Below are 18,730 nucleotides of genomic sequence, written 5' to 3'. Positions count from 1 at the left end.
CAAATGTGGTCGGAACAAAATGTTTTTATGTTTGCTCTGCTGTCTGGTTGTACTTTATGGTGTAAAACTGAAAGAAAAACTAACTGTAGTTTCCAGAATGCAATAACAGGATTGAGAGAAATAACCGTCAAAGCATAATGTGGTCAGAACAAGATAAATCTGTACTTTGGTGCAGCATATCTGTCTCTCTAACCCAGAATGTCAAATGCAGTACATATAGACATGCTGTACATAAGTTAACACTTTCTGTTTCAAATTGCGATTACCCTATCTTTATGATAAATCATTATCTTATACATAATCATTCCTTAACCATATAACAGTTTTGCGGACATGCGTATTGTTATGTACACTGAACAAAAATACATGCAACAATTTCAAAGACTTGACTGAGTTCCAGTTCAAATAAGGAATTCAGTCAATTGAAATAAATTCATTATGCCCTAATCTATGGATTTCATATGCATCTGTTGGTCACAGATACCTTCAACAACAAAAAAGTAGGGGCGTGGATCAGAAAACCAGTCAGTATCTGGTGTGACCACCATTTGCCTCATGCAGCGTGACACATCTCCTTCGCATAGAGTTGATCAGACTGTTGATTGTGGCCTGTGGAATGTTGTCCCACTCCTCTTCAATGGCAGTGCGAAGTTGCTGGATATTGGCGGGAACTGTAAAACGCTGTCGTACACGTCAATCCAGAGCATCCCAAAAATGCTCAATGAGTGACATGTCTGAAGAGTATGAAGGCCATGGAAGAACTGGGACATTCTCAGCTTCCAGGAATTGTGTACAGATCCTTGCGACATGGGGCTGTGCACTATCATGCTGAAACATGAGGTGATGGCAGCAGATGAATGGCACAGCAGTGGACCTCAGGATCTCATCACCGTATCTCTGTGCATTAAAATTGCCATAGATAAAATGAAATAGTGTTCGCTGTCAGTAGTTTATGCCTGCCCATACAATAACCCCATCGAAGGTGAGCATTTGCCCACTGAAGTCGGTTAAGACGCCGAACTGCAGTCAGGTCAAGACCATGGTGAGGACGACGAGCACACAGATGAGCTTCCTTGAGAGGGTTTCTCACAGTTTGTGCAGAAATTCTTCGGTTGGGCAAACCCACAGATTCATCTGCTGTCCGGATGGCTGGTCTCAGATGATCCTGCAAGTGAAGAAGCCGGATATGGAGGTCCTGGCCTGGTATGGTTATGCGTGGTCTGCGGTTGTGATATCGGTTGGACGTACTGCCAAAACGACGTTGGAGGCAGCTTATGGTAGAGAAGTGAACATTCAATTCTCTGGCAACAGCTCTGGTGGACATTCCTGTAGTCAGCATGCCAATTGCACACTCCATCAAAACTTGAGACATCTGTGGCATTGTGTTGTGTGACAAAACTGCACATTTTAGAGTGGCCTTTTATTGTCCCCTGCACAAGGTGCACCGGTGTAATGATCATATGGTTGAATCAGCTTCTTGATATGCCACACCTGTCAGGTGGATGGATTATCTTGGCAAAGGAGGAATGCTCACTAACAGGGATGTAAGGAAATTTGTGCACAAAATGTCAGAGAAATACGCTTTTTGTTCGTATGGAAATTTCTGGGATCTTTTATTTAGGCTCATGAAACATGGGACCAACACTTTACATGTTGTGTTTATATCTTTGTTTGGACTTTGGTCGAACCATACATAAAAAAATGCTTTAGTGGATGTGCTCACCTTTCCTCTCCCCAGCCAGCTTGTTCATGAGGTAGGACTTGCCGGTGCGGTACAGCCCGACCACCGCCACCACTACCACATGCTGGTCAATCTGGTCCAGGATGTCCAGTGCACTGCGGACCACACGCAGCTTCCCATCACTGTCGTTCTCAATCAGACATACTGGTTCCTTCATGGATACTGTCTGGCCTGCCATGATGCTGTCCTATAGAAACCCTGGCAATGACATGCATAAGAACTTTTGGTTGAGTAGGGCACTGTGTGTGTGTGTGTGTGTGTGTCATAAAAGTCCCTCAACTTTTTTATTGCAATTAAATGTAAAGCGATAAAGGCGCCACAGGGGCTGGTGATATGGAGTGAATCAAGGCTTATCATAACAGATTGGGTTGACAATGACACAAAATAATTAATTCATCTTAAAAATAAACATATTTTAAATTGTTACTTGGTTTCTTTCCACACATGAGACTAGCCTATATCACATTTTCTAGTTTACAAGAAACGGACACAATATTGCTCTACGAATTGTCTAAACATCAGATTGTTACCATGGTTACTCCATGGATTATCAGTGTGACCGAAGTCACCCTAAAAAAGACGCAATATTCTCCTACAAGCCAGAATTTGAATACAATTATATTTACACGTACTTTACCGGTTGTACATGCTGTTGGTCCTTTTAGCGGTAGAAGGTGGTGGTTTACCCGACTTTTGAGTCGCCGGTAGGTTCCGTGACTTGTATTTTCAATGTCTTCACGCATTGCACATGTGATAGTGATGCAGGGGTTGACTCATAACCAGCAGTCCCGCGGTTATACGGGTTTAGGGCCACTACATATTGTGTGGCTGAAGGGCGGGTTGAATAAAGAAACAATACCTTAAAAAATCCATAAATTTATAATTCTTGTGCAATTTATATAGGCTACATCGAGGTATTTTAGGCTATCTGGTAGGCTATTAGTGCATAAACCTAAACTTTAGGTCTTAACTGTACGCGCGCAAAATAGCCTACACAGCCAATCGCCAAATAATGCTTTTTGGAACGGGCAGAAAAAGTTAACATCAATCCACGGAGGCAAAAAGGATAGTTGAAAATAAAGAGAAGGGAGGGCCAGAAAAGTAATATTTGGGAAAGATTAGGTAAAGTGGTAAGAGAGGATGATAGCAGTGCCGGCTATGTTTGGCTGTGTGTGATGATTGTGTGGCGCTATACAAATTCGACAGTCACAAGATGGGACTTCAAATAGGCCTATCGCATGTCAAGGGAACTGTAGCCTACTGTTTAGATGGGTTAGCGGGAAACTTAAATCTGGACATTGACTAACCAGAATAACCTAAAGTTTTTTGGCAAACTCCAAAGACCTCTGATAATAGTAGTCCCGTGCGAATCGACATCCCTGTGTTTTGAGAGAAATGTCTGAGTTTGACAGGTATTGCTCGCGGTTTGAGCAAGAAAACAATAACTGATTCGATCATTTGAACGAAGTGCTGCGCATAGCATATGAAGGGCCTACATGTATGAACTTTCACAGTGAATGCTTTTGTTTATAGGTTTTGTGTGAATGAATTGAACATCGGCAATTGTATCATAAAAAATGATTACGCCTAATTAATGCAACCCTTGTTGTTAATAGATCGCAAAGCAGCATACAAAAGTGCTAGCTAATCTTCCCCCAACATTGGACACCCCCTAACTTCGGACACTCTAGGACTAAATCACCTCGAGCTCAACATTTAAATGGACTGGAAAATAACGGTACGTTTTGCGACTAAAGACACCATTCTAAATCAAATCAAATCAAATCAAATTTTATTGGTCACATGCGCCGAATACAACAAGTGCAGACATTACAGTGAAATGCTTACTTACAGCCCTTAACCAACAGTGCGTTTATTTTAAACAAAAAAGTAAGAATAAAACAACAACAAAAAAAAGTGTTGAGAAAAACAAAGAGCAGAAGTAAAATAAAGTGACAGTAGGGAGGCTATATATACAGGGGGGTACCGGTGCAGAGTCAATGTGCGGGGGCACCGGCTAGTTGAGGTAGTTGAGGTAATATGTACATGTGGGTAGAGTTAAAGTGACTATGCATAAATACTTAACAGAGTAGCAGCAGCGTAAAAAGGATGGGGTGGGGGGGGCAGTGCAAATAGTCCGGGTAGCCATGATTAGCTGTTCAGGAGTCTTATGGCTTGTGGGTAGAAGCTGTTGAGAAGCCTTTTGGACCTAGACTTGGCACTCCGGTACCGCTTGCCGTGCGGTAGCAGAGAGAACAGTCTATGACTAGGGTGGCTGGAGTCTTTGACAATTTTGAGGGCCTTCCTCTGACACCGCCTGGTATAGAGGTCTTGGATGGCAGGGAGCTTTGCCCCAGTGATGTACTGGGCCGTACGCACTACCCTCTGTAGTGCCTTGCGGTCAGAGGCCAAGCAGTTGCCATACCAGGCGGTGATGCAACCAGTCAGGATGCTCTCGATGGTGCAGCTGTAGAATTTTTGAGGATCTGAGGACCCATGCCAAATCTTTTTAGTCTCCTGAGGGGGAATAGGCTTTGTCGTGCCCTCTTCACGACTGTCTTGGTGTGCTTGGACCATGATAGTTCGTTGGTGATGTGGACACCAAGGAACTTGAAGCTCTCAACCTGTTCCACTACAGCCCCGTCGATGAGAATGGGGGCGTGCTCAGTCCTCTTTTTTTTCCTGTAGTCCACAATCATCTCCTTTGTCTTGGTCACGTTGAGGGAGAGGTTGTTGTCCTGGCACCACACGGCCAGATCTCTGACCTCCTCCCTATAGGCTGTCTCATCGTTGTCGGTGATCAGGCCTACCACTGTTGTGTCGTCGGCAAACTTAATGATGGTGTTGGAGTCGTGCCTGGCCATGCAGTCATGGGTGAACAGAGAGTACAGGAGGGGGACTGAGCACGCACCCTGAGGGGCCCCCGTGTTGAGGATCAGTGTGGCAGATGTGTTGTTACCTACCCTTACCACCTGGGGGCGGCCCGTCAGGAAGTCCAGGATCCAGTTGCAGAGGGAGGTGTTTAGTCCCAGGATCCTTAGCTTAGTGATGAGCTTAGAGGGCACTATGGTGTTGAATGCTGAGCTGTAGTCAATGAATAGCATTCTCACGTAGGTGTTCCTCTTGTCCAGGTGGGAAAGGGCAGTGTGGAGTGCGATAGAGATTGCATCATCTGTGGATCTGTTGGGGCGGTATGCAAATTGGAGTGGGTCTAGGGTTTCTGGGATTATGCTGTTGATGTGAGCCATGACCAGTCTTTCAAAGCACTTCATGGCTACAGACGTCAGTGCTACGGGTCGGTAGTCATTTAGGCAGGTTATCTTAGAGTTCTTGGGCACGGGGACTATGGTGGTCTGCTTGAAACATGTTGGTATTACAGACTCGGTCAGGGACATGTTGAAAATGTCAGTGAAGACACTTGCCAGTTGGTCAGCACATGCTCGGAGTACACGCCCTGGTAATCCGTCTGGCCCAGCGGCCTTGTGAATGTTGACTTGCTTAAAAGTCTTACTCACATCGGCTACGGAGAGCGTGATCACATAGTCGTCCGGAACAGCTGGTGCTCTCATGCATGCTTCAGTGTTGCTTGCCTCGAAGCGAGCATAGAAGTGGTTTAGCTTCGTCTGGTAGGCTTGTGTCACTGGGCAGCTCGCGGCTGTGCTTCCCTTTGTAGTCTGTAATAGTTTTCAAGCCCTGCCACATCCGACGAGCGTCAGAGCCAGTGTAGTATGATTCAATCTTAGACCTGTATTGACTCTTTGCCTGTTTGATGGTTCGTCGGAGGTCATAGCGGGATTTCTTATAAGCTTCCGGGTTAGAGTCCCGTTCCTTGAAAGCGGCAGCTCTACCCTTTAGCTCAGTGCGGATGTTGCCTGTAATCCATGGCTTCTGGTTGGGGTATGTACGTACGGTCACTGTGGGGGACGACATCATCGATGCACTTATTGATGAAGCCAGTGACTGATGTGGTGTACTCCTCAATGCTGTCTGAAGAATCCCGGAACATGTTCCAGTCTGTGCTAGCAAAACAGTCCTGTAGCTTGGCATCTGCGTCATCTGACCACTTTTTATTAACCGAATCACTGGTGCTTCCTGCTTCAGTTTTTGCTTATAAGCAGGAATCAGGAGGATAGAGTTATGGTCAGATTTGCCAAATGGAGGGCGAGGGAGAGCTTTGTATGCGTCTCTGTGTGTGGAGTAAAGGTGGTCTAGAGTTTTTTTCCTCTGGTTGCACATTTGACATGCTGGTAGAAATTAGGTAGAACGGATTTAAGTTTCCCTGCATTAAAGTCCCCGGCCACTAGGAGCGCTGCATCTGGATGAGCGTTTTCCTGTTGATTAATGGCCTTGTACAACTCATTCAGTGCAATCTTAATGCCAGCATTGGTTTGTGGTGGTAAATAGACAGCTATGAAAAATATAGCTGAAAACTCTCTTGGTAAATAGTGTGGTCTACAGCTTATCATAAGATACTCTACCTCAGGCGAGCAAAACCTCGAGACTTCCTTAGTATTTGATTTTGTACACCAGCTGTTGTTTACAAATATACAGAGACCGCCACCCTTTGTCTTACCGGAGCCAGCCGTTCTGTCCTGCCGATGTAGCGTGTAGCCTGCTAGCTGAATGGTATCATTGTTGTCGTTCAGCCACGACTCCGTGAAACATAAGATATTACAGTTTTTAATGTCCCGTTGGTAGGATAACCGTAATCTTAAATCGTCAATTTTATTCTCAAAAGATTGAACGTTGGCTAATAGTATTGATGGGAGAGGCAGTTTACTCGCTCGCCGTCGGATCCTCACAAGGCACCCCCGACCTACGTCCACGATATCTCCGTCTCTTCCTCAGGCGAATGACGGGGATCTGGGCCTTGCCGGGTGTCTGTAGAATATCCTTCGCGTCCGACTCGTTGAAGAAAAAGTCTTCGTCCAATGCGAGGTGAGTAATCGCTGTCCTGATATCCAGAAGCTCTTTTTGGTTATAAGAGACGATGGCATAAACATTATGTACAAAATAAATTACAAATAACGCGGAAAAACACACATAATAGTACAATTGGTTAGAGGGCTGTAAAACGGCAGCCATCTTCTCCGGCGCTGTTGTCAATCTAGCTAGCTGACCACCGATTTTCAGTGCAATTTAAGTAAGTTAAGTTACGTTTTGAGAGTTTTCAAAAAAGTTATATGTATACACATGTTGTGGGACACGCTATATATTGTAAAATTCGACTGCGCAACAGACCACACATAATTTAATATACCTCTGAAATATAGCTAACAGATTTTCTAATGTTGCTAGCTTATTTTCTAAATGTTGATAGAACTGCTAAGTAAGCAAAAAGGAAATAAATTGTAAGCGTTGGATAATACATATCACGAAAACAGCTGAATGTTGTCAAGCTTTACCATATCAAAATTGGAGTCTGACGGGGACGTTTTGCACAATCTGCTAAAATTAATTTTGAACCATGAACTTTTTCACACCTATACTGTTGGCTATGATTCATCTTACAACAGCTACATAGAGGCAGTATTTAGTAAAATTTTACAATGTATGCATCAATATTAAACTAATTGGGACACTAATTTTCATTACAGATAACATCAACCAAAAAACGTGGGTACACTTTCAGTTATTGTGAAAACCTTCATCATCACCTTTCAATACCTTAGCTTTGAAATGTAAATGTTTATACATATTCAGATTTAGTTATCTTTCTAAAATGTGTATAGTATGCCAAGTTATTTAGCTACATGTATTTACCATGACAGCATGGAGAAAGTCAAGAGGAAGCAGTGGAGTGAGGTGGACATGTTCCATGCCATGGAGGACTGCGGGCAGGGATGGCTATCCGCCAGGCTGCCAAGGTTAGGCATCTTTTATTTTTAGGAGATTACCACGTGTATGTGAATTTTATCTGCTAGTAACCATTTTCTTTTCTTATCTACCAAGGTGCATGGTGTACCTTGGCAGACCCTGGCGGACAGGCTGAGCGGCCGGGTGACCCATGGTTGTCGCAGTGGACCACCCACATCTGGTGCAGTACTGTATCTACTGCGCCATGGGTTCCCCTTCACTAGACAGAGGCTGATGAAATACACAGACAAAATACACAGGTATTTGGTGTTCTATGTGTTTATGTATGTAGAATGCTGGTCTGACTGTTCTCAATGTGCGTGATGTAAATGTGGATGTGTATGGTGATGCCAAATGTTTGTATGGTGATGCCAAAACAAACATTTTCATCCTGGATGGACAATTATATATTCTATTCTATTGTAGGTTTCGGCACCCAGGTGAAACAATCCCACCACTGGGGAAGAGGTGGTGGGAAATGTTCAGGAGGAGGCACAAGAACCTGAGCATGAGGAGGCCGGACACCCTGGACAGGGGGAGAGCTGAGTGTGCCACACGTCCGACGATGGACACCTTCTTCACTTCTAATGAGAAGCACTTGGAGGAGAGTGGGTTGAGGGAGAAACCCAGACAAATCTATAACTGCGATGATTCTGGGTTTCGTAGCAACCAGAGCAGGCACAAAGTGCTGGCTCCCCGGGGCGCAAAACACATGTACCAGCAGGCTCCGGGGACCAAGGTGCACGTCACAGTGCTGGCCTGCTTCAACGCAACTGGGGAGGCCACTACTTCAACGCAGTCCCCCCGTTTATCATCTACCCCAAGTGTTTCCCCGGTGGCCATTACACACTGGGAGGCCCACCCCAAGCCTTGTATGGACGGTCAAACAGTGGCTACATTGACGGGGACCTGTTCAGGAAGTGGTTTTAGCATGCAGTGAAGGAGCGCCCTCTCCTTCTCCTTTCGATGGGCACAAGAGCCACGTGGACCCGGAGGTGCTCGCGGCAGCACTAAGGGAAGGGGTTGTCTTTGTCTTCCACCACACTGCACCCACGTCCTGCAGCCGCTGGACGTGGCATACTTTGGCACTTTAAAGGCTGAGTTCTCCAAGGTAGCTGGAGACCTTAGCCATTTTGACCACTCCTACATGGTAAACAAATCACAATTTGCCAAAGTATTCCGCTACCCGTATCAGCGCAAGGACATGCGCTATGGGGTGGAAGGGTTTAAGAAGTGTGGCCTCTTCCCTTTTGACCCTTGAGCAATTGAAGGGTCCCGTTTAATGCAGTCTCTGTCCCTACCGGGTCCCACCACTGCCTCTCCTGGAACCAGCAGCACTGTGCCGTCCAGCAGCACCTCCTCCCCAGCGACCACAGGAGGACCCTCAGCCCATGCTCCATTCCCAGCCCCTGCTCCAGTCCCAGCCCTAGCAGAGCACCCCCTAATAGAGGGGGGGCTGCTAGCAAAGGACCTGGGGCACATCCTTACTGTCCTGAAGTATCGGCTAGACCGATACAGAAGACTACCTGTGGTCCCCACATGCATCACCGGGGAGGAATACACGCGCCAGTGGCAGGAGAGGGGTGAGAAGGAGAGGGCCGAGGCAGAGGAGAAAGAGCGTCGGGCAGCCCTCAGAACACAGAGGGCACCGGAGAGGGCTGCCATGGATGAGACCATTGACGCCATCGCCTCTGCTGGACCCCCTGCTGGGACCACTCCTGACAGCTGCCACACCATCGTCGGCCCCTCAACCCCACCATTACAAACACCAGCTCCTCCAAGCCATCGTCTGCGGTTTCGTCCACCACCACCACGATCCACACCACCCCCCCTGTCTGTCACCACCAACACGGCCTCCTCTGTACCAACTGCCTCCTCCGTCTCCCCTGGTCACACCACCATAGCAGCCTCGTCTGGTGACCCTGCCCCCTGCAATTTGAATACAGCCACCTCCACAGGTAAACACGTTAAATTATGAAGAAATGACTGTTTGTTATCTGTTTTATAAAACTGCAATGTTTAAACTTTATTTTTCTCTCTTTACATATCTACAGTCCATAGCACCAGCCCTCAAGTCATGTCCACCTCCTCCAAAACTTCTGCAGCTTCCTCCAGAGGTATTGATGTAAAGAAGTTGAAAAGGGTTTTCATGAAACATGCTCTGTCTAACACTACTTTTTCTCAAACTGCATCACAGAAAAGGAAGAGAAAAGCTCACCCGGCCACCTCTGTCACGCCACCCATTGCACCACTCTCAGGTACTTCATAATCTGTTTTTCTCTCTCTCAGTTGTATCAATTACTATTGTTGTTGAAGAACTTCTACATTTTGCAAAACCATGTTAATCAATTTGATTAAAATTATTTTTTAAATAAAAGAAGACACCACCTGCTGTGCTCGCTGCGGGGAGCGTGATCCGCCTGCAAGCTCCCCTCAGGAGTGTAGGTCCGAGGTGCCATGGGTGTGCTGTGACTTCTGCCAGCATTGGTTCCGTTGCAGGTGTGTGCAGTGGGATCCAGAGGTGGCGGTGGAGCTGGACTTTTATTGTGATTTTTGTGTCAATATAGGGAAGGAGGTTGAGATTTAATTGTTTATTTTGTTTGTTTTCATATTAAATTATTTATTTGTAAAAAATAAAAATAAAAATAAAGAAATCTCAACTATAATATATATATTTATTCAACCCATCTTGTGTATTTCTTCCTTTACTCTGCAACAAACTCCAACAGTGTTTTCATTATTTATGTCAATGCATATTACTGAAATTAATGTTTTATTTGATGTAAATTATTCATACTCATTTATATTTTAGTATTAAAATGTTATCCACTTTCTCAAAGCATAAGATTGATCTGTAAAACAAATTATGAGACAGTATTTGGTTACAAAACTGAATATGTTGGTGAATAACCATTTTTTAAGAGTCTACACAGGAGAGTCATTTTTTTTTTCCGCATGGCTACCCAACTAGTCAACTATCTTGTAACCACTTCAGTTATGAGGTTTGTGTCTCTTTTTCCAACAAAATTAAATGGATATATCTTGTAATTGAACAAGATAGTAAGGTGGCCAATAACTGGGGGCCGTATGCCGATAATACGGGACGTATTTCTTTTGCTAAACCTCTTATCAAAAAGCTGATAATAGTAGTATTTCCACTGAAATGTCAAACATGTTAATTGCTAACCCGTTAGCTAACATTTTTACGACACCAATAATCACAAAAAATGGATTGCTTGATCACAAGATAACACTGTTGAAGTTAATATATTTCTTAAACGCTGTTGAATATACCGATAATACAGGGTCCACGCTAAATGTTTGGAACAAGTTCACTTTCTCATCCGTAGCCTAAAAACGCATATCAAGTGCAAGTTAGCTGTTTAGCTCACATCTGAAGGCTGCGGGGCATTTAGGACGTCTTCTACTGCGAATCGCTAAAATATCCTAATGGTTTTGATCACACTTCCTCAATATAAATATTATTTCGACACTATACCAAAGATGGTTTGGTATGGTTTAGAAACTGTAGTGATGTCTGATAGATATCTCCGTAATTGATTATGCATGTCATCATCATAACCGAATATGACTAACCAAGCAATGAGGACTAGCAGATAGTAGCTCTGTGGACTGCATGTTAATTGCCTTATTTAAGAGTTATTAAACATAACTAAACCGGATTACTCACTGCCTGTTCTCCATCATGACAGGAACCAAACTCGAGTTATCAGTGTAGCCTGTAATCGCCTGGACTATCTTCATGCCAGGCTTCCATCATAACTGTAAATTATAGAAAAAAACCTGAAAGAACGTTCTCTAGTAATACTAGTCCCGTGCGAATAGGGCTATAGCCTTAAAATTAACTCCTGCAGAATTAAGCATTTCTTGCAATAAAATGATACACCAAATGTAGGCAAAATTACTTGGAAACAGGAGCGTGGAAATATGATGTATTTATTTCTGCATCTTGAGAGAATGCAATGCTCAGTTAGCACCGTCTGTAGAGGTGCTGTCTTTATCATAAAAGCATCATAAAAGCTGATAGTATTTCAACATCAAATATGCATCAAAGCTGAACTGAAATCTTAACAGAAACACCTTGGGTCGTTTTCACAGCTTTCTTTTTCCTTACAACCGGTCAAACTGATATCATTCGGCTCGGCGAAAAAATGAACACAGAGGATTTGAAGGCCGAGATTCTTGCTGCCCTCAGAGCGGACATTTCGTCTATAGTCAAGTCGGAACTCAAGGAGGCGCTCAGTGAGGACTTCAATTTTATTAAGTCGGAGTTACAAGCAGTCAAGAATGAACTCGCAAAGCATACAGCAATTGTTCGCACAGAACTGGATATAGTTAAAAAAAATGTATCCGACATGGAACAAGGCTTGTGAACATGCTCGGATGACATGACTACGCTACAAACCACGGTTAAGAAGCTCGAAACTGATGTGTCTCGCCTTAATTAACAATGCATACATTTACAAGGTCATATGCGAAGATCCAATATCAGGATCATGGGGGTGGCTGACCCAGGCTCAAGTTCAACTTCATCGGTCTCAAAGTTATTGAAGAAGGCCCTCAAAATGGATAAAGACAACATTGTAGACTGCTCACGTCGGGGCTCTCAAACAAGAAAGCCTGGCGGAAAACCTTGCGTCATTGTGGCTAAACTACACTACTATCAGGATTGTACTGATGTTCTTCGGCATGCCAGAGAATTTGTCCCACTTCAATGCAACGGAGCACCCATCTCTATCTTCCCAGACTATGCCCCCAGCGTTGCTCGTGACCGTGCCGCTTTCAACAATGTCAAGAGTCTGCTCCATGGACGGACCGACATTCGTTATGGTGTGGCTTTTCCTGCCCGGTATAATATACAACAGCACTGAGAAGGAGTTCCAAGACCCCCATAAGGTGATGGCCTTCATAAGAGAACATTCTACCGAGGTCGGACGAAGCAAATGGCTGAATGTTCACCTATTTGGCGATTAGGGTAATGGACAAATGTGTCTAGCACTGCAGACTCAGTCTCTCTTTAATTTTTTACTGTATAGCGTTGCCAGTGGCATCAGTTGATGTTGTTATTATTAGGTAACGTTAGTGAACGTTGCCGGTACCATCGGTTATTATTAGGTAACGTTGGTGTCTTGGTTCTGCTGAGTCAATTCTCCTTTTGTTTTATGTTTTATTTTATTACCATGAAGCTGCTCATTTCATTTCTTGATGGTCCCCGCATCCAGGTTAGATAAAGCACAGTTCTATTATTAGGCTATGTCATTTATTTAAAGACGTTGCTGCTAGTGGTATTGCTGTAAGCTGTGATTTATAAAATGTTTTATACTTTCTTTTAAAACAGCCTAGTTTTGGGTTGTAAATAAGTATTTCTTATTTATTTGTTAACCGCAATTAGTTTTAAATACTTCACTATTTCAGCAGGGCTCTCTACTCGTTAGGTTTAGTGTTCCCCACTACAAGCACATTATGTGTGGATATCTTTGCGTGGGAATTAGCGGTTACCTTGTTCTATTAGGTGACCAGGGTGAGTTTTGTTTTTCATACCAGACTTCAGAGTATTGTTTGTTTATGTTTTTTTTTATGTTTCTTCAACTTTTGGGATTTTAATTTGCTCTTTTTGGAAAAATGTTTAATGGGTCAGTTCTTATTGTAATCTGTCATCTATCCTTTTCCCACCTGACTTTACATGGCTAAGCCTAATATCATGAGAGGGACAGCTGGTTGCTCGGTCACTTTTGCTAGCTGGAATGTTAAATCTTTAAATCACCCAGTGAAACGTAAAAGGGTTATTTCTCATTTAAATCATCTTAAAGTAGATATCGCCTTTCTTCAGGAGACATCTCCGCACTTTTGACCACTCCCGTTTAAAGGGAGGGTGGATCGGTCAATCATATCATTCCAATTTTCATTCTAAAACTAGAGGAGCAGCCATTTTAATGAGTAAGAACATACCGTTCGCAATGTCAAGTGTAGAGGCAGATTCAGCAGGCCGTTTCATTATTGTAGTAGGAAGACAGTATAATACACCTGCTATCTTGGCTAACATTTATGCACCAAATTGGGATAACAGTTCAATCTTCACAAATTTATTTTCACGATTACCAAATATGGATACACACCACCTAATACTAGGTGGTGATATGAATTGTGTACTGTCGCCAAATCTGGATCGTAGCTCTCCTTGGGTATCATCTTCATCAGCTATTTCTTAAGACATATGCCATATATCTGATGCGTGGCGTTTCCGCAATCCCACAGCTAGGGAATATTCTTTTTTCTCGCCAGTTCATAAGACCTTCTCACGTATTGACTACTTTTTCCTAGACAATAGATTTCTGCCACTTACCACGGAGTGTGATTACCAAGCTATAGTCATTTTGCATCATTCTCCCCTTACTATGAAACTACTTATACCAAATACACAGCTTAATTATCGTCCTTGGCGGCTTAACTCACTACTGCTATCAGAAGAAACCTTTGTTGCTTTTATATCATCTGAAATTTGAGATATTTCCCGAGTTTAATCAAACCCCTGGAATGTCTCCTACAACAGTATGGGAATCAATGAAGGCTTATCTACGGGGCCAAATTATTTCGTACAGCGCAAGATTAAGGAAGTGCAATATTCAATGCCTAGGGGAATTTATAAATAAAATCTTGGATTTGGATATGGCATACTCACAATCTTCATCCGCAGATTTACTGAAACAACGTTTGACACTTCAGACAGAGTTCAATCTTCTTTCAACTCGACAAGCTGAAAATCTAATTAGTAAATCTCAATAACAAAATTATGAACATCAAATCAGGGAAAATGCTAGCACACCAGCTGCGTCAGAGAACTGCAAATCAAACCATACCTGAGATAACTGACGAGCTGGGTAACAAATGTATTGATCATTTTGAGATCAATTCATGCTTTCATAACTTTTACTCACAATTATACACTTCGGAATCCGCTGGTAATGCTACCTTACTAGACACTTTCTTTGAGAACTTAGATATTCCTACAGCTGAACCTGAGATAGCTGCTGAATTGGAAGAACAGTTCTCTGTAGAAGAGATTGTGTTGGCAATTAAAACTATGCAGTGTGGTAAATCCCCTGGACCTGACGAATTTCAGAGTGAATTCGTAAAAAAATTCTCTGATCAACTCTCTCCTCTCTTGCTTTTCGTATTTGAGGAATCATTCTCCTCAAACTCTTTACCCTCAACAACGGGACAGGCATGTATTTCACTTATACTGAAAAAGGGAAAAAAACCTCTTGAGTGTGGTTCATTTAGGCCAATTTCTTTACTGAATTGCGATGTAAAGATACTTTCTAAGATGATTGCCTGCCGTTTTAAGTCAGTCCTTCCCTCCATTATCTCTACAGATCAAACTGGTTTCATTCAAAATTGTCATTCTTTTTTCAACATCAGACGTCTTTATAATATACTTTATAATCCCTCTTCATCTGACACTCCAGAGATATTGTTATCACTTGATGCTGAGAAGGCGTTTGATCGGGTGGAGTGGGATTATCTTTTTTATACTCTCAAACAATTTGGATTCTGTCCTAATTTTATGTCCTGGATCAAAGTCCTTTACTCCTCCCCTATGGCTGCAGTGCGCACAAATAATAACCTTTCATCCTATCTCCAACTTCAACGTGGGACAAGACAGGGTTGGATATCAGAGCGGCGGTAACTCACCAGAACTACCAGCATTACGACCAGGAATATGACTTCCTCGAAGCAGATCCTTTGTTCACACTCCCCAGAGCAATTTAACTGATTCCAAAGGCCGACCCAAAACATCGCCAGTGGAGGAGAGGCACTCGTGGCGGCCTGCTGGTTCGACTTAGGAGGCGCGCACACCACCCACCGCTTTTGAGTATATTACTCGCTAATGTTCAGTCTTTGGATAACAAAGTTGATGAGATCAGAACAAGGATTTCTTTCCAGAGAGACATCAGGGCCAGTAACATACTTTGTTTCACGGAAACATGGCTCTCTCGGGATACTCTGTCGGAATCGGTCCAGCCAGAGGGATTCTCAGTTAATCGCGCAGATAGGAATAAATATCTTTCTGGGAAGCAGAAGGGCAGAGGTGTGTGTTTCATGATTAACGACTTACGGTGTAATTGTAGTAACATACAGGAACTCAAGTCCTTTTGTTCACCCGACCTAGAATACCTCACAATCAAATGCCAACCGTATTATCTCCGAAGACAATGTTCCTCCGTTATAGCCATGGCCGTTTATATCCCCCCTCAAGCCGATACCACGACGGCCCTCAAAGAACTTCACTGGACTTTATCCAAACTGGAAACCACATATCCTGAGGCTGCATTTATTGGAGCTGGGGATTTTAACAAAGCAAATTTGAGGACTAGGCTGCCGAAGTTCTATCAACATATCGACTGTAGTACTCGCGCTGCTAAAACACTGGACCACTGTTATTCAAACTTCCACGATGCTTACAAGGCCCTCTCCCGCCCTCCTTTCGGCAAATCTGACCACGACTCCATTGTGCTTCTCCCTTCCTATAGGCAGAAACTCAAACAGGAAGTACCCGTGCTAAGGACTATTCAATGCTGGTTTGACCAATCGGAATCCACGCTTCAGGATTGTTTTGATCACGCGTACTGGGATATGTTCCGGGTAACTTGCGAAAATAATTTAGACGAATACACCGATACAGTAACTGAGTATGTCAGGAAGTGTATAGGAGATGTTGTACACACTGTGACTATTAAAACCTATCCTAACCAGAAACCGTGGATAGATGGCAGCATTTGCGCGAAACTGAAAGCGCGAACCACCTCATTTCACCATGGCAAGGTGACTAGGAATACAAGAATACAAAATACAAACAATGTAGTTATTCACTCCGCAAGGCAATCAAACAAGCAAAACATCAGTATAGAGACAAAGTGGAGTCGCAATTCAACGGCTCCGACACGAGACGTACAGTGAGGGAAAAAAGTATTTGATCCCCTGCTGATTTTGTACGTTTGCCCACTGACAAAGACATGATCAGTCTATAATTGTAATGGTAGGTTTATTTGAACAGTGAGAGAGAATAACAACAAAAAAATCCAGAAAAACGCATGTCAAAAATGTTATAAATAGATTTGCATTTTAATGAGGGAAATAAGTATTTGACCCCCTCTCAATCAGAAAGATTTCTGGCTCCCAGGACAGGTGTCTTTTATACATGTAACGAGCTGAGATTAGGAGCACACTCTTAAAGGGAGTGCTCCTAATCTCAGTTTGTTACCTGTATAAAAGACACCTGTCCACAGAAGCAATCAATCAATCAGATTCCAAACTCTCCACCATGGCCAAGACCAAAGAGCTCTCCAAGGATGTCAGGGACAAGATTGTAGACCTACACAAGGCTGGAATGGGCTACAAGACCATCGCCAAGCAGCTTGGTGAGTAGGTGACAACAGTTGGTGCGATTATTCGCAAATAGAAGAAACACAAAATAACTGTCAATCTCCCTCGGCCTGGGGCTCCATGCAAGATCTCACCTCGTGGAGTTGCAATGATCATGAGAATGGTGAGGAATCATCCCAGAACTACACGGGAGGATCTTGTCAATGATCTCAAGGCAGCTGGGACCATAGTCACCAAGAAAACAATTGGTAACACACTACGCCGTGAAGGACTGAAATCCTGCAGCGCCCGCAATGTCCCCCTGCTCAAGAAAGCACATATACATGCCCGTCTGAAGTTTGCCAATGAACATCTGAATGATTCAGAGGAGAACTGGGTGAAAGTGTTGTGGTCAGATGAGACCAAAATCGAGCTCTTTGGCATCAACTCAAGTCGTCGTGTTTGGAGGAGGAGGAATGCTGCCTATGACCCCAAGAACACCATCCCCACCGTCAAACATGGAGGTGGAAACATTGTGCTTTGGGGGTGTTTTTCTGCTAAGGGGACAGGACAACTTCACCGCATCAAAGGGACGATGGACGGGGCCATGTACCGTCAAATCTTGGGTGAGAACCTCCTTCCCTCAGCCAGGGCATTGAAAATGGGTTGTGGATGGGTATTCCAGCATGACAATGACCCAAAACACACGGCCAAGGCAACAAAGGAGTGGCTCAAGAAGAAGCACATTAAGGTCCTGGAGTGGCCTAGCCAGTCTCCAGCCCTTAATCCCATAGAAAATCTGTGGAGGGAGCTGAAGGTTCGAGTTGCCAAATGTCAGCCTCGAAACCTTAATGACTTGGAGAAGATCTGAAAAGAGGAGTGGGACAAAATCCTTCCTGAGATGTGTGCAAACCTGGTGGCCAACTACAAGAAACGTCTGACCTCTGTGATTGCCAACAAGGGTTTTGCCACCAAGTACTAAGTCATGTTTTGCAGAGGGGTCAAATACTTATTTCCCTCATTAAAATGCAAATCAATGTATAACATTTTTGACATGCATTTTTCTGGATTTTTTTGTTGTTATTCTGTCTCTCACTGTTCAAATAATCCTACCATTAAAATTATAGACTGATCATGTCTTTGTCAGTGGGCAAACGTACAAAATCAGCAGGGGATCAAATACTTTTTTCCCTCACTGTATGTGGCAGGGTCTACAGACAATCACGGACTACAAAAGGAAAACCAGCCACATCGCCGAGACCGACGTCTTGCTTCCGGACAAGCTAAACACTGCTTTGAGGATAACACAGTGCCACCGACGCGGCCCGCTACCAAGGACTGTGGGCTCTCCTTCTCCGTGGCTGACGTGAGTAAAACATTTAAACGTGTTAACCCCCGCAAGGCTGCCGGCCCAGACAGCATTCCTAGCTGCGGCTTCAGAGCATGTGCAGACCAGCTGGCTGGTGTGTTTACGGACATTCAATCTCTCCCTATCCCAGTCTGCTGTCCCCACATGCTTCAAGATGGCCAGCATTGTTCCTGTACCCAAGAAAGCAAAGGTAACTGAACTAAATGACCATCGCCCTATAGCACTCACCTAGTCAAGGATCATATCACCTCTACCTTACCCGTCACCCTAGACCCACTTAAATTTGCTTACCGCCCCAATAGATCCACAGACGGTGCAATCGCCATCACACTTAAAACTGCCCTATCCCATCTGGACAAGAGGAATACCTATGTAAGAAT

General features: G+C 43.8%; 1 protein-coding gene across 2 annotated transcripts in view; it reads right to left on the bottom strand.

The window, feature by feature from the left end:
* LOC121571743 (guanylate-binding protein 1-like) overlaps positions 1-18,730 on the bottom strand; it is a 37,806-nt gene that overhangs the window by 16,896 nt on the left and 2,180 nt on the right. The window contains exons 1-2 of one of the 2 annotated variants that reach the window (XM_041883398.2): positions 2,374-2,580; positions 1,724-1,939 (exon numbers count right to left, since the gene is read on the bottom strand). In XM_041883398.2, the coding sequence (XP_041739332.2) occupies positions 1,724-1,919 (196 nt within the window). In that variant the 5' untranslated portion in view covers positions 1,920-1,939; positions 2,374-2,580. Of the gene's footprint in view, positions 1-1,723; positions 1,940-2,373; positions 2,581-18,730 lie in introns of those variants that run through there. The other variant, XM_041883397.2, reaches the window with a different exon arrangement.

Source organism: Coregonus clupeaformis, chromosome 40 (assembly GCF_020615455.1).
Source record: "Coregonus clupeaformis isolate EN_2021a chromosome 40, ASM2061545v1, whole genome shotgun sequence".
NCBI lineage: Eukaryota > Metazoa > Chordata > Actinopteri > Salmoniformes > Salmonidae > Coregonus > Coregonus clupeaformis.
This window is presented reverse-complemented; position numbering and strand designations above follow the sequence as displayed.